Here is a 14,701-nt window from a genome sequence, read left to right as displayed (position 1 = left end):
AAAAGTTGGGGTGTTTTTTTTGGGGGGGGGAGGGGGGGCGGGTGTTAAAAGTATTTTGTTTTCAAAAGCCAAATGTTTTCTCTGGTAAGCAGATGCTGATCCATAGTGAGGCAGGGAGATAGGGAAGAATGAAGGAACTTTGGTTTGTGTAGAGGGGAGTGAAGGGAGGGTTAGGGTTGTGGGGAAGGGAAGGATGATAGAATGATCAGACATTATCACCCTATATACATGTATGATTACACTATTGGAGTGACTCTGCAGCATATGCTGCCGGAGGGATGAGAAGTTATGCTCCATTTCTATACAGTATGTCAAAATGTATTCTACTGTAAAATAAATTTTAAAATAAAAAGGTTTGGTTTACTTTTTACCCTATTCATGTCTTCTTTGATCTCTTTACATGAATTTTCAACTCATTCATATTGTACATGATTAACTGTCATTAAACTCACTTGATTTAAACTAAGGCAAGCTTTAGTGAGCCAGCGCCTTGCCTTTCCTCTGTAGAGACACATGGGGGCACCAGATTTATAGAAATGGGAAATGTTTTCCTCTGTGTTGATATAAGGTGAAGTGTTTTGTTGTAGTCAGATCTTTTTTAAAAAAAAATTGAATCGGTGCCATATTCAGTATCAAGCATTAATAAACTATAAGGCAAAGTAAATACCAGTCCAGTGATTGCCAGTCTGTTCTTGCCTTTAATTTTTCCTTTTAGTCTTAAATAGGAATTCCTGTTCATTAAGAATGCAGTATGGACTGGGGTTGTGACTAGCATGTGTGAGGCACTGAGTTTGATTCTCAGCACTGCATTAAAAAATAATAATAAATATATTGTGTTCATCTACAACTAAAAGTATTTTTAAATGCAGTGAATTCTGGCCCCTAATAAAAATTTTACTACTACTAAATCAGGAAAAGAAATTATCCTTGACAATTCATTTTTGATTGATAGGAGAAGTGGGAGGACCAGTTTTTAAAGTAGCTGGAGTTCAAAATGGTATTAAAACCTTTTAAAAACAAGGTATTTCCATGTGAGAAACTAGAGTTTTCTTGTGTTCATAGTTGTGTTAGGAACATTTGTGTTTAAAAGGTAAAACAATAAACCTGAATTTATTTGTGTGTTCCAGAATGGGTTGTCTCCACTGCACATGGCCACGCAAGGGGATCATTTAAACTGCGTCCAACTTCTCCTCCAGCATAATGTACCTGTGGATGATGTCACCAATGACTACCTGACTGCCCTACACGTGGCTGCCCACTGTGGCCATTACAAAGTTGCCAAGGTTCTCTTGGATAAGAAAGCTAACCCCAATGCCAAAGCCCTGGTGAGTGGAACCACCAGTGAGCCCAGCCTGAGCTGTCTTGCTGGCGACATGCTAGCTCACATGTGAAGAGATTCCTTTCACAGAGGCAAAAATGGATGGTGTTCTTTAAGTCAAGTATGCTTTTTGCCAATGTTTTCAAATGCCCTTCTTAGAATTTTGTAGAGCCTTCTATTTCTGATGTGAACAAAGCTGATGGAGTTAAATTGTTAACCCTTCAGGGTCATAATTGTGATTCTTTGATATAAATGAAACTCAAGAACTGCACAACTTATAAAAAGGCTGAAGTGCTCAGCCTCAACTTACGATAGGTAAAATTATAGTTGTGTGAGTTAAGATATTTTTTTCTGATATCTAAAAGCATGAGGCAAAATGATTTTAAAAAATTAAAAGCACCTCTACATAGAAATTTATGAGCCAAAATTTTATGTGGGCCTTAACAAAATGTTGCCTGTTGTTTTCATCTTTCTTTTGACAATCAAAATGCTGGTCTAATTTGCAATCTTAACTCTGAAAATAATTTGCTCTTTTAACCTTTAAATGGGCTGTATTTTGATTTTCTCAACATGATAGTGTGTGTTGTCTTTGCAAAGATGAACAGTCCCAACTTAGTAAACTACTTAAATTTAGTTTAGAATAAGCACCCATGCATAGCAGGAGGAAAAAGTCACCCGATTTTAGGGAAAGCATGCAAAATTTATCAATTTTGTGGTAAAACCTGACATCCAGTCAACCCTTTCAGGAAGGACTCTGCTCCTTTCCAAATGGTGCAGTTGTCTAAATGGATCCATAGTGTCTCCAGAGTTCTCTGAGCTCTGAAATTCAGAAAGGCAGCAAAAAATGAAGAGCAGGAACTCTCCAGACCTTGGATGACTACATTACCATTGTAATTCTAAAAGTGCTTATCCAGGTAGCACTTAACAACTATTGACCTGCTCAGTGTGTCAAATGTGTCTGAATTCTCAGAAGGGAGGAAAAGAAATTAGCAACCATGACTCATTTTTCCATACAAGAAAAAAAAAAGGTCTTAAAACAGGGTGTGGGCTGTCATTCTCATTTTCCTATGACTCTGAAGATTTCACAACATATGGAGGTTGTAACCAGTCATCCTGGCATGGACTATGACCAGAGAAATGGTCTCAGGAACCTCCCTGAAGGCACCTGCAATGACTTTGACCTAAGTGTTTATCATGAACCTGCTATTTGATAGTTCTCCATTAATGGCTGAAGTTTGTAGACAGTCTCGGTTATTGGGATGGATAATTTGATAGGTAGTTTGTTAAAAAGCAGATTATTTCATTATATTCAATATTAAAGCAAATGGTTCAAGTAATGTTGAACTCTTCAAATTTATACATCCTTGGAGTAAGCACCTACTTGAATCTTAAAGCTTGAGAATAAACGGAAACATTTTAGAACTGGTCTTATAATTATACTAAAACACACCAGGAAGTCAAAACAGGCAAAATGGGGAAGTTTAACTATAAGGGTACACGTTTGAGTCAAGCTGTTTTTACAATGTGTTTGAAGTGAGATTGAAAAGGGATATTATTTAGAGGAGTGAATGCCAAAATAATAAGAAAGTGATGAGTATCTTGCCTTAGCTACCAAGAGATTGTGACCAACATTTACTTCCTCTTCACAACTATCAGGACATCTTAAACTCCTAGGGGCCACTATACTACCTGTGCTCCCAGAGAAGGATCAACATCCTGTTTAATTCCTCATAGTTTTTCTGTTTATTTTGACATTTTTGGGGGGGTTGGGAAGAAGGAGTACCAGGGATTAAACTCGGGGGCACTCAACCACTGAGCCACATCCTCAGCCCTACTTTGTATTTTATTTAGAGACAGAGTCTCAATGAATTGCTTAGCACAATTGAACTCACAATCCTCCTACCTCAGCCTCCTGAGCCACTGGGATTACAGGCCTGTGCCACTGTGCTGGGCCTATTTTGACATCTTTACCATACAGCATTTTAACTGTATTGTAATATTTCACTGCACAAGATTAAAATGAGTTTCAATGGAAAGTAATCAAACAGATTCATATTTGTCCCTTGCAGAATGGCTTTACCCCTCTTCATATTGCCTGCAAAAAGAATCGAATTAAAGTAATGGAACTCCTTCTGAAACATGGTGCATCCATCCAAGCTGTAACCGAGGTAAGAGGAGTGGGATTTCTGGGTTTCTTGAGGTGCTGAGAGAATAGGCAGAGTTCCAGTACCATCTGCAGGGACCAGCTAGTTCTGTTTGTGTGTCATTGCCAGAGACCACATTCAAAACTCTTCAGGAAAAGGGCTGTCAGGCCTTTGAAGAAGCAGACAGGAGTGTGGGTGGGTAGAAACAAATGTATCCCATGACTAGACATACAACCCAGAACGCACGCTGCAGGTGAGTGACACCATCACAAAAAGCTCAACATATGAAAACTTATAATGTAGTGCTTCTCTAGTGGAGGTGACTTTGTCCCCTAAGAACCACTTGGCAATGACTGGAGGTATTCTGAGTTGTTACAACTGGATAGTACTCCTGTTGCTCTTGAGCAGAGGCCAGGGATGCTGCTAAACATTTTGCAAGCTACGAGATATCCTCCTCCTACTATAAACAGTAATCTGGCTCAAAATGTCAGATGCACTAAAGTTGAGAAACCATGTTTAACCATGATCAACCATGATCTGTGTGCTTTTGTACATCAAGGATTACTTTCTTTGCTGAAAAGCTCACAATTCATGAAACACAGAGTTGCCAAAGGTAGTGAAAGATTAGCTCTAGATTTCTTTCATACAAACCAACTCAGAAACAACCCATCAGAATCAGGACTGAGCCTTCAATATGGCAAACCCTTTTTCCCTCCAGACTTGTACCACCCTTAACCCTACCCTCCACAGATCAGGGCCACCTTCACCAGGAAACTTCCCCTTCACCTCTGGTCTGAACTAGGTGCTCCTTCTAGGGACAGTCACCCATCCTGTACGTGTTTCTATCAAAGCACTTATCCAGCTGTCTTGCTCTTGACTCAGCTGTTCCTCTTTGGCCCCAGAAACTTCAGCCTCTCTGAAGGCAGGGAGAGTCATTCCAGTCTTCACATACCCACAGTGCCTGATCCACGCATAGTTTGATTAAATGCTTGATGTTTAACATGAAGATTAAAGTCTAGTAATTGTTTCTTGGCTTCATGTTCTTACCTGTGAATGGAATATTTGCCTTTCATTTGTAACATTAGTAATTTTTAAATATTAAATGGTTAAAATACTAATGTCAATTTGATCTTTTTATCAGATTTATGACTTCAAGTTAGGCAACCTATTATTTTAAGTATAAAATAGTAAATTTATTCTCAGTGCATGGGAACCCTTTTTAAAGATCAAAATAGATTCAGATAAAAGATTGACTGATGTTTTGAATAAGTGTCCAGAGAGGCTGGCCAGTGATGAGAAGGTTCTGTTGCTACCCCGTGCTCCCTAAGAACTTAAAGGCTGTTCAGACACAGACGTTGCCTGGTACAAGTACTAAGGACTCCCCCTGCTGATGGAAAAAGGTGCAAACTGTAGCAAAATTCTCCTTTTCTTCAGTTCTCACTCTCTGAAATCTGGGCAGCCAGAATTATTCCTCTGCTTTTACTTCACTACTACTTCATAGAATTCCTTCCATGTTTTTGACAACTCTCAAATTTCTCTTGAGATTTAGTTATCCCATTATCTTCCTTTTTAAAACAGGTAAGCTTTTTCTAGCCATATTAATTTTTTTTAAATCAAATTATAATGTTCATGACGTAAGCTTAATTAAGTTCTGAAAAATAAAAGTGGAACCACTTCATATAAAAAGCACAAGTAAATTGTAATGTTTAACAAGATTATTGACTTGAGATTTTAATCCTCTTTTTTGCTTATCTACTCTATTTCAAGTAGCTGTGGGTATATTTGATATAAAATACTCTGGAATCAATAAATGCTGCTTTATGCCAAATAGGGTTTGTTTTTTTTCCTTTTAGAGGGATGGGCGGTGCCCATGCATAACTGGGAGATTTGAAGCAAACAAATAAAAAAATCACTTTGTTTAGTGACCATTGTGATATTTGCCTTAATTATTTTGCCTTTATTTATGATACTATAGAGTTAGCAAAGTAAATAACAAACTGTTAATGTTGATTTGCCCATTTATTAGAGGAATGGCTTTGTGTTAGGTACCCTGCCCTTTGACACGTAATACTCAGTTTATTCTGAGTGCATGGGAATTCTCTTTAAACCCCAGAATAGGATTTGGAACAAGTTAATTTCTTACTAATGTGTACATAGTCATTCTGCACCCCTCAACATATATATACTCATGTGGATAAAGAAGGGCTACTAACAAAAGAAAAAATCCTTTAAGGTATTTCTCTCTCATTTTCTTTTCTTAGCGCCATATCAAAAGTATGAAAACTTTCTTTACTGGACATCACATAACCACAGAACTCACTCTAGCAAAGTGGTACTATGTGTTGACATATTTGCCTTAGAGAATCTTTGACATAATGGTAAATGTCCTGATATCTTCTAATCTGATCATTAAACTTGTTAAGACCAAGGGATGGATCAGAGGGTGGATAGAAGACAGGCTCACAGTCAAACTCTCTTAATGATAAACCAACAAATCAACATTTCTTTCCTTTTCACTTAGTCGGGCCTTACCCCAATCCATGTTGCTGCCTTCATGGGACATGTAAATATTGTATCACAATTAATGCATCATGGAGCCTCACCAAACACCACCAATGTGGTACGTATTCTTTTAACAAAGAAGGTTCAATTGTGAATATTTAAGAAACTGACATAGGTTGCTTTTATTTGCTCAAAATAATTGCTATTTAATTTGACCACTTAAAAAGATAAAATTTGGGAATTACCTTTGCTTTCCTTTACTTTGAAGATACGATGCAGTCAGTTGCTAGTTGGCCACAAATTGTTATAATTTATGGACTACATCAATTAACGTTACAAGTATATTATTACTGTATGTTATGTTTTAAAAAATAAAGTATTGGGGCTGGGGTTGTGGCTCAGCAGTAGAGCACTCACCTAACACATGTGGGGCCCTGGGTTTGATCCTCAGCACCACATAAAAATAAATAAATAAATAAAGGTATTGTGTCCAACTACACCTAAAAATAAATATTAAAAAAATAAAAATAACGGGCTGGGGATGTGGCTCAAGCGGTAGCGCGCTCGCCTGGCATGCATGCGATCCAGGTTCGATCCTCAGCACCACATACAAACAAAGATGTTGTATCCACCGAAAACTAAAAAATAAATATTTAAAAAAATAAATAAATAAAATAAAATAAAAATAAAAATAAAATAAAGTATTAGGCAAATTCTTCTAAAACTGAAACCATAAAATGTGAGGTTAAAAAAAGTAATAAAATGTTGTCGAGGTGGTTCAGACACTATCATTTATATTAAGAAGTAATTGCAAATAACTTCAAAGTAATCTCTATTAAATGTCCTCCATCTTACAGCAAACCTATGGAACTGAGTTTTCAGGTTTTCCAGTGGCATTATTTTCCCACAATAAGCATTGCTGTCAAACCCAAGAGATTCACTTCAGAGTAAATATCAGAGCAGTAACTTACCACTCTTGATGTGCATGTGGAATTTAGTATTGTTTTATAGAATTTCAAACATGATATTATCAAAGTGTTAACACACTGGACCACAACTATTAGAATACTCATTGGACTCATGAACACTAAAGAAATAAAAATAAATAATATCTGGATCAGAAGGGATAAGCCATGAAGTCTTGCCTACTCACCTTGAGAACAGCCTTACCTATAGGGCTATTTATATTCTAGAATTTCCAACTAGCACCACCACAGATAGAAACAGACCAGTTTCTCAATTGAAATATAATCTACTAAATCTGGAGTTACGAGTGAGTTATGTTTTCCTTCCTTAATAGAACACAGGGTAATAAACTAAACAACATCCTTAATATCTTTCCCATAATCCAGTAATAAGTTTCCTGTGAAATATGTCTTCCTCTGTCCTTCCATACAGATAGATGACCCATTATACAAAGCTTAATTTATAAAAACAAAATATTAATAGGCATCACTTGTGTGAAAAATCAAATAAAATTTTGATTGTGATTACTTTTACATGTTTTCTATCTCATTTTTATTAAATAAACAAATAATCTGAATGAAATCTGTTTAGTGAAAAATGTGAGGGAGGGATGGTCCACTGGCAAAGAAAATGGCCCCTTGGGGTAATGCTAAGGACCAAGTTTTCTGTTCACATAAAGCAGAGGATGCAAAGGAACCAAAGATAAGCCTAGTCTGGGTTGGGGCATGTTTTTTGGTACCCATGTTTGAGTCAGCTTTTTTGTTGCTATGACCAAAAAGACCTGAAGAGCAATTTTATGAGGAAAAGTTTATTGGGTGCTCACAGTTTCAGAGGTATCAGTCCATAGAGGACTTCCTCTGTTGCTCTAGGTCTCAGTAAGGCAGACCATCATGGTGGAAGAGGAAGGAAGCTCAGGACATTACAATAAGGAAGAAGAGAAAGTGTTCCACTTGTCAGTGCAAAATATATACCCCAAAGGCAAGCCCCCAATGCCCACTTCTTCCAGCCACACCTTACCTGCCTACAGTTACCACCCAGTCAATCCCTATTAATGGATTAATGCACTGATTTGATTACAGCACTCATGACCCAATCATTTCACCTCTAAACTTTCTTGCATTGTCACACATATGAGATTTGGGGAGATACCTAATATCTAAACCATAACACCATGCAATATTTTGTTTTTAATTCTGATTTTGTAATCATCATTAAGAATTAAGAATTGAAGTTTACCCAGATATCCAGACTGCCAATCAACTTTTTGACAACACAGAGGTGTCAAAAAAAACTCTTCAGGTTGGCATCTTGAAGAGTTACAACAGCAATCTGCAGCTGCAAGGTGGTGGCTGCCCCCGTTGGGGAATGTGCGGAACTCTCTTGTTAAGTTCTCCCCACCTGTTTTGTTTCCTTGACTTACTATTCTACTTGGCCCCACTGAGCATTCACCTTTTCAACCCTAATAAGGCCATTTTGTGGATTACATTTCTGATACTGTCAGTGACAAGATTTCCTAGGGTTATACCAAAGTCTCTACCATCATAGATCAGTTTCCTATGAAATTTTTATGTATTTGATATCCTAGCTTTTCAATAAGAAAGTGCTTAAAATAGTAATTTTTTAAAAGGGTCATCCTAAACTTTATGCCAAATAAAACAAGCCACTCCTCTTCAGAGCTTCAATTAATTTATTTTGGCTCATGTTCCCAGAGAGGAGAAACAGCATTGCATATGGCAGCTCGGTCCGGCCAAGCTGAAGTTGTGCGGTACCTGGTACAAGATGGAGCTCAGGTGGAAGCTAAAGCTAAGGTATGTGCCATACATGGAACCATTTGCTATTGAGGAAAAAATCCTGGATTTTAACAAAACTTTTAGACACATACATGCTATCTTTCAATACCATTTTAAAATAATGAGCAACCTCTAGTAACAAAAGTTTCTGCCCAAGTAATTTTGTAAAAAAAAATCCCTTCCCTCCATATTTGTTCATTCAGTTATTTAATATAATTATGTTAAATAAAAATATTATGCCAGAAACTGCCCTTGTGACACTTTCTAGTCCCTAACAGATCCAGACTTGGTCCAGAGTTTTCCACACTACATGAAGAAGGGCTTATGTGCAGAGATTCCAGAATAAGCACAACTTGAAGCATGGTTAAGCTATTTTGGTTGATTCATATGTCAGCTGGTACAAAAGGAAAACAGATGATTTTATTTTTTCTCTGTAAATCATAACACTGTAATACCTGAGGCCCAGATTAGAGCCACTTCAGAGATCTACCTTTACATGTAAGAAGAATGTCAGGGTTGATTTTGGATGCTTCCTAGTCTCCCTGGTGTTTAGCCTCCAGTAGAAACCCACTTATAAGTTTTGGGATAGACAGTTGGTCTGATTATCAGAATGGCAGTTCAGGTCAAAAATCTTAACAAGTACATAAAAACCTTAACCATTAAATTTTTAATTATAATATATAAATGTTCATTTATTGCCACTTGCATAAAGTGCAAGTGCATAGATTCAGGTTAATTAGTATTAGAGTATACAATATTTTCAGACTTTTATAATTTTCCCCCTGTATTCAGCTATCTCACGCATAGCTAATTTAGCCAGAAATTTTTAATAAACTTACATCAAGGCCATGAAACTGTCAGCTTATTCCTAGGGAAAAATAAATCTTTTCCTTTCATACTCATATTTTACCTATTACATATTGCTTAAATATATAATTAAGTAGGTGCTCAGTAGGTATACAAGTATAATACAAGTATAGGACAATCTAGTAAAATAATTAGTACCTGTATAGTGGTGTGGGAATAAGCCACTGGCTCTTTGTGAACATGAAATCCACAGTTAATTGCAAAGGTTGTTAAAAAAAAAAAATCTTGATTGTCTAGTGTACCATGGGCCAGTTGGTGGATCCCATTCATGATCTGGAAACAGGTCAGCTGGCTCTTCCTGTACAGAGGCTGATAGTAAATATTTTAGGCTTTGCAGGGTCTGTCACAGCTTCACAACTCTGCCATTGTAGTGCAAAAGCAGTGGCAGACATCTGTGAATGGACATGACTGTATTCCAATAAAACTCTATTTACAAAAAAATATGTGGCAGCCAGATTTGGCACCTGCATTTTAGTTTGCTGACCTCTGATAGAGGGTTTTAGTTATTCCTCTAAATTAGTTAAATGGAATGACTAAGAGAAGCTGTAATCTACCATAGATTATAAGAAACTTCATATTCAAGAGTTTGTTAGTTACATATTAAACATCGTGTCTATGGAATGATTTCATAGACATATTTATACATAATTTATACATATTATTTCATTAAGGAGGAAGTATGTTTAATTGTCAAGGGCCTGTTCTCAACCTTGGGCTTGAATCTTGGTCCACAATTTAGTAACTATGTAACATTGGGCAAGTTAATTAACATCCATGTGCCACATTTTCTCATTTAAAGTCCTCATGTAGAAAGTGGGAACAATGTTTGTTCCAATTCATAGGATTTTTGTGAATATTAATGAAGTAATGTAGGTAAAGTAGTTTAAACAGAGCTGGAAAACAATAGGTGCTCAGTAAGTATTTGGTGATTGTAATGGCAGTAATAAAAGGAAAAATTTTTCCTGGTGCCTTTTTCTGTTTTCAATATTCCTCTTCTTCTTTGGGGCATTCCTCTAACTTCTCTTATGCATTCTAGTCAAAGGGGTTATGTAGCCCCTTTGACTTTGACCTTGACACTCATCCAAAACAGTGGCCTATATTCTACACTCTGTACCTTCCTGGCTTAAAATATTTACCTAAACTTGTATCACATTTCTGTAGGAATTTCTTTTTTGGAGGACTGTTACAGGGCATCTTTGAGAAAATTAGGTAGAAGTGTTACTTGGGGATAAGGCTCTAAGGGCAAAGCACTTGGTAAGCACTTTATGCCTTTGGATGAATTGTAACAATGTGGCTCTCCATTCTGGGCATATTCACACCAGGAGCATGGCTTGGTACCAGAGTATCAGCTTCCATCATCCCTCCTGGCTGGGAACCTTGGTACCTAGACACGTGCACAGGCCGATACTCCCCTCCGCTCCCTTTGCTTTTAGCAATGAGAAGGCAAGCACCAATAAAATCATTCATTCCGTGAGTGCATAATAACCAGTGTAGATATGTGAGTTTTACTAGAATCTCAGGTATATGAGTTTTACTAGAATCCATTCTTTTATCTTCCAAAAAAAAGGGTCACTAGAGGTTGAAAATTGATATTCTATAGCATTTTGTAGTGGTGATAATCTATAGATAGACCCACCTTTCAGTTTTCATATTAATAGATCCACCATCCCCACATTTCTAAACCTTGTAGAAAACGATAAATGAGATTCCTATTAACATTGAATCAAAGAGTTTAATGTGCCTCCACCATCAAGCAGCTAATGTTCCCTGAATTTTTCATATGGTACCATTGTTTTCTGAGTTCATCAGTCTCACATTTCTACCTTGCCATTTAGGATGACCAAACCCCACTCCACATTTCAGCCCGACTGGGGAAAGCAGACATAGTGCAACAGCTATTGCAGCAAGGAGCATCTCCAAACGCAGCCACAACTTCTGGGTACACCCCCCTCCATCTTTCAGCCCGAGAGGGGCATGAAGACGTAGCCGCATTCCTTTTGGATCATGGAGCATCTTTATCTATAACAACAAAGGTAGGAAAACAAGTCTCAGAATCCTGCTGGGTCCCCCAAAGTACATCCCCCTCAAGGCTCCCTGCATGTAATAGGTACAGAGCTGCACAACAGCATCTATACTTGGGATCCCGGGTAGTTATTATTAACATGGCCAGTAAAACCCTGGTGTGCAGGAGGATAGTTCTTTGTATTTGGGGAAGGTTTTTATTTTGGCATTAAATTTCTCAGTATATGACCTTGTTATAAAATCTTACTGATATGTAGAATCTGAAATTTCTTGCAAGTTTTATGATTAACTTAAATTGTAGTTTGAAAACATAGTTACCAATTTCTTGTATTGAGCCCAAGTACTGAAACCCCATATCAAACCCCATATCAGTTGATAGATGCTTTAAAAAAAAAAAAAACTTTCAAATCAAGATTTTTTTTAAATTTGTTGTTTCTATTCTTTTTGTTGTCATTGTTGTTATGTTTGATTTAAAAAAAAAAAAAAAAGAACCTCTTGATTATATCTTAGAGTAATAGCCTGGGCCACAGTTGTTCTACATGTACACAGCACAAAATTGGAGCTCATTTTTCTTGTGATACTACATAAACTTAGCAAGTGTAATAGCAAGATGAATGGTCTATGGTGTATGTGAAAAAACTTGCAATAGATGCTGCAGTCTTTTATTTGGATGCAGATAAGGATTAATGTGAAATCAATGCAGAAGATAATTACAAATACTTAGAAAACCATCTGAATAAATGATAACTACCTCAAACTTTAACTCCCAGGATTCTTTTGGCCTCTTAAATAGAGTTAAGATGCAAGTTCCTGGATCTCATTTCATATGTGAATCAGAATAATGGGTGATGGGTTTGGAGTGCCCCTGACCTTCCACCATACCAGCCGCCCATTGGCTCTTATTTGCTGCAGTCTCATGGGTCATATATGTTGATAACCCTCCAATTCCTGATGCTTGCTCCAGACCCACCCTAATGGTACATGCTAACTAACTGGTTGATTGATAGATGGAAGAATAGAAGAGCAATACAAATTATTAACATCCAGTGTCATTACTCAGTTCATCTATAGTGGCAAATGTGGAAGATTTCCGTTGCCTACTCCTAAAGAGTGGAGCATGATAAGGAAATTATGTGTATTCATAGAGCAAGTTCCCAATCAGGTGATGTGAGATTACAAGAGGCTCAGACTTGGGGTGGATTTTCCCAAACTCTCCAACTTGGATCTGGGTCCCCATAAACCTATTCTTCCCACAATGTAAAGCCCCCAAATGGCCATAGAATAACTCCAGATTCAGCTCCCCACCTTCTTCCTGATGAGGTACCTGATTAGTTCCAAAATTAGTGGAATGTTATGGTTTAGTCAGTAGAGGAAGAAAGATTCTCTTGTTGGGTGTTCCTCTTCTCCCAGGTACTTGTCTTATAATCTTGATTCTTACATAGAGATTTAACGTCATCATCACTAGAATACTTTTTCAGTTATAGAAAAACAATGGCCTATGTAATTTCTGTTGTTCTTTATTTTTTTTTTCCTTTTTTAGAAAGGATTTACTCCTCTTCATGTGGCAGCAAAATACGGGAAGCTTGAAGTAGCCAATCTCCTGTTACAAAAAAGTGCATCTCCAGATGCTGCTGGGAAGGTATGAGGTCAACAGCCACTTGTACCAGAACACTTCCACTGATAACAAAAAAGCACTTGCTAATATTCCCCAAAGGCCAACTAGATGACAACTAAATTATATTTAAGTCCCAGTAGGATGAAGAATTCTCGGGAAATGGGTGAATGTTTGGTCCAAGTATTATGGAAGTGGAATATAAACTACAACTTATGTTATATCCATTCTAATCCCATTTCCTAAATGTAGACCTGGACTCTCCTATTAATACACTTTTGACCCTGGTTGTTGTTTCTGCACGTGTTTTCAGAGCGGACTAACTCCACTGCATGTAGCTGCACATTATGATAATCAGAAGGTGGCCCTTCTGCTTTTGGACCAAGGAGCCTCACCTCATGCAGCAGCAAAGGTACCTGTAACTCACACCATGAAGAGGACGATACGCAATATCTATCTGTGTGCACATTGAGTTTCATTCGCTCTCACCATAGCACCCATCTCATTTGGAAATCGCTTAAAAATCACAGAAATAGAAGCTCCTAGGAAATTGGTGCCTTCGGCTATTTAGTCAATTAATGTGGTAGATGCTCAATAAATATTTACGTGTCAGTTGATTTCCCTTGGAAATCCAGAACATCCTGAATCCTGGGGAAGAAAAGAAGTTGGAGTTTTCAGCCAGATTAAAAACATAAGCACAGCCTGAGGTGACACAGTAAGAAAGTTCCAATTTGTCAAAATTATAAAATACATACTCTTTTTCTAGCAATAAAACATTGCTATCAAGTTGCTTGTGTTTCATGAGAGGAGTTGGAAGGTTCTGCATGTGTGTTTTTATTATCACTAGAAGGAATCCTCATTATTGTTAGGGCATTTTGAAGAGTAGACATCTTAGATTTCTGATGAAAAAGAATATAGTGTATGTAGCCATTTTATTATTCTGGTATTCTGATTTGAGTGGCTAATCATAAAGCAGAGTTTATTTAAAGATGAATTAATAGAGTGCTACTGGATTAGTATATTCCGAATTATTGAGCAGATGATTATGATCAGAGAATGCTTAAATAATGCAAACCATAATTTATCTTTAATTTATAGCTTTTTTATTGGTACATTATAATTATACATAATAGTGGTATTCATTGTTACATATTCATACATGCATATAACATAATTTGGTTAATTTCATTCCCAGTTCCTCCCTCTTTTCCTCCCCTCCACAAACTACATTTTAAATATTACCTATTTCTTTTACTACATCCTGTTGGTTGAAAACCCTTTAATTATCCTAATGCTTTTTGCCTCTTTGTTTTACCATTTCATTTTGGAGGAATTTCTATACTCGCCTTTAAATTTAATGTTTAGATCAAATCAATTGTATACACAGGTAACTAACCTGTTCTAGGTTACTTTAGATACTTTAAGAAAGTTCTAGTGACTTTCTCCATATGGAAAATATGAGTGTTTCTCCTCAGAATAT

General features: G+C 37.0%; 1 protein-coding gene across 43 annotated transcripts in view; it reads left to right on the top strand.

Annotated features, from left to right (window-relative positions):
- Positions 1-14,701, top strand: part of Ank3 (ankyrin 3) — a 503,325-nt gene that overhangs the window by 341,050 nt on the left and 147,574 nt on the right. For 39 of the 43 annotated variants that reach the window (XM_048814103.1, XM_048814271.1, XM_048814115.1 and 36 more), the window contains 7 exons: positions 1,128-1,325; positions 3,388-3,486; positions 5,984-6,082; positions 8,640-8,738; positions 11,423-11,620; positions 13,150-13,248; positions 13,535-13,633. In XM_048814103.1, coding sequence (XP_048670060.1) covers positions 1,128-1,325; positions 3,388-3,486; positions 5,984-6,082; positions 8,640-8,738; positions 11,423-11,620; positions 13,150-13,248; positions 13,535-13,633 — 891 coding nt within the window. The remainder of the gene's footprint in view (positions 1-1,127; positions 1,326-3,387; positions 3,487-5,983; positions 6,083-8,639; positions 8,739-11,422; positions 11,621-13,149; positions 13,249-13,534; positions 13,634-14,701) is intronic. The other 4 variants (XM_048814128.1, XM_048814189.1, XM_048814206.1 and 1 more) reach the window with 1 other exon arrangement.

Source organism: Marmota marmota, unplaced genomic scaffold (assembly GCF_001458135.2).
Source record: "Marmota marmota marmota unplaced genomic scaffold, marMar, whole genome shotgun sequence".
Classification (NCBI taxonomy): Eukaryota; Metazoa; Chordata; class Mammalia; order Rodentia; family Sciuridae; genus Marmota; species Marmota marmota.
The sequence above is the reverse complement of the archived record's forward strand: the minus strand, read 5'-3'. Positions and strand labels throughout refer to the sequence as shown.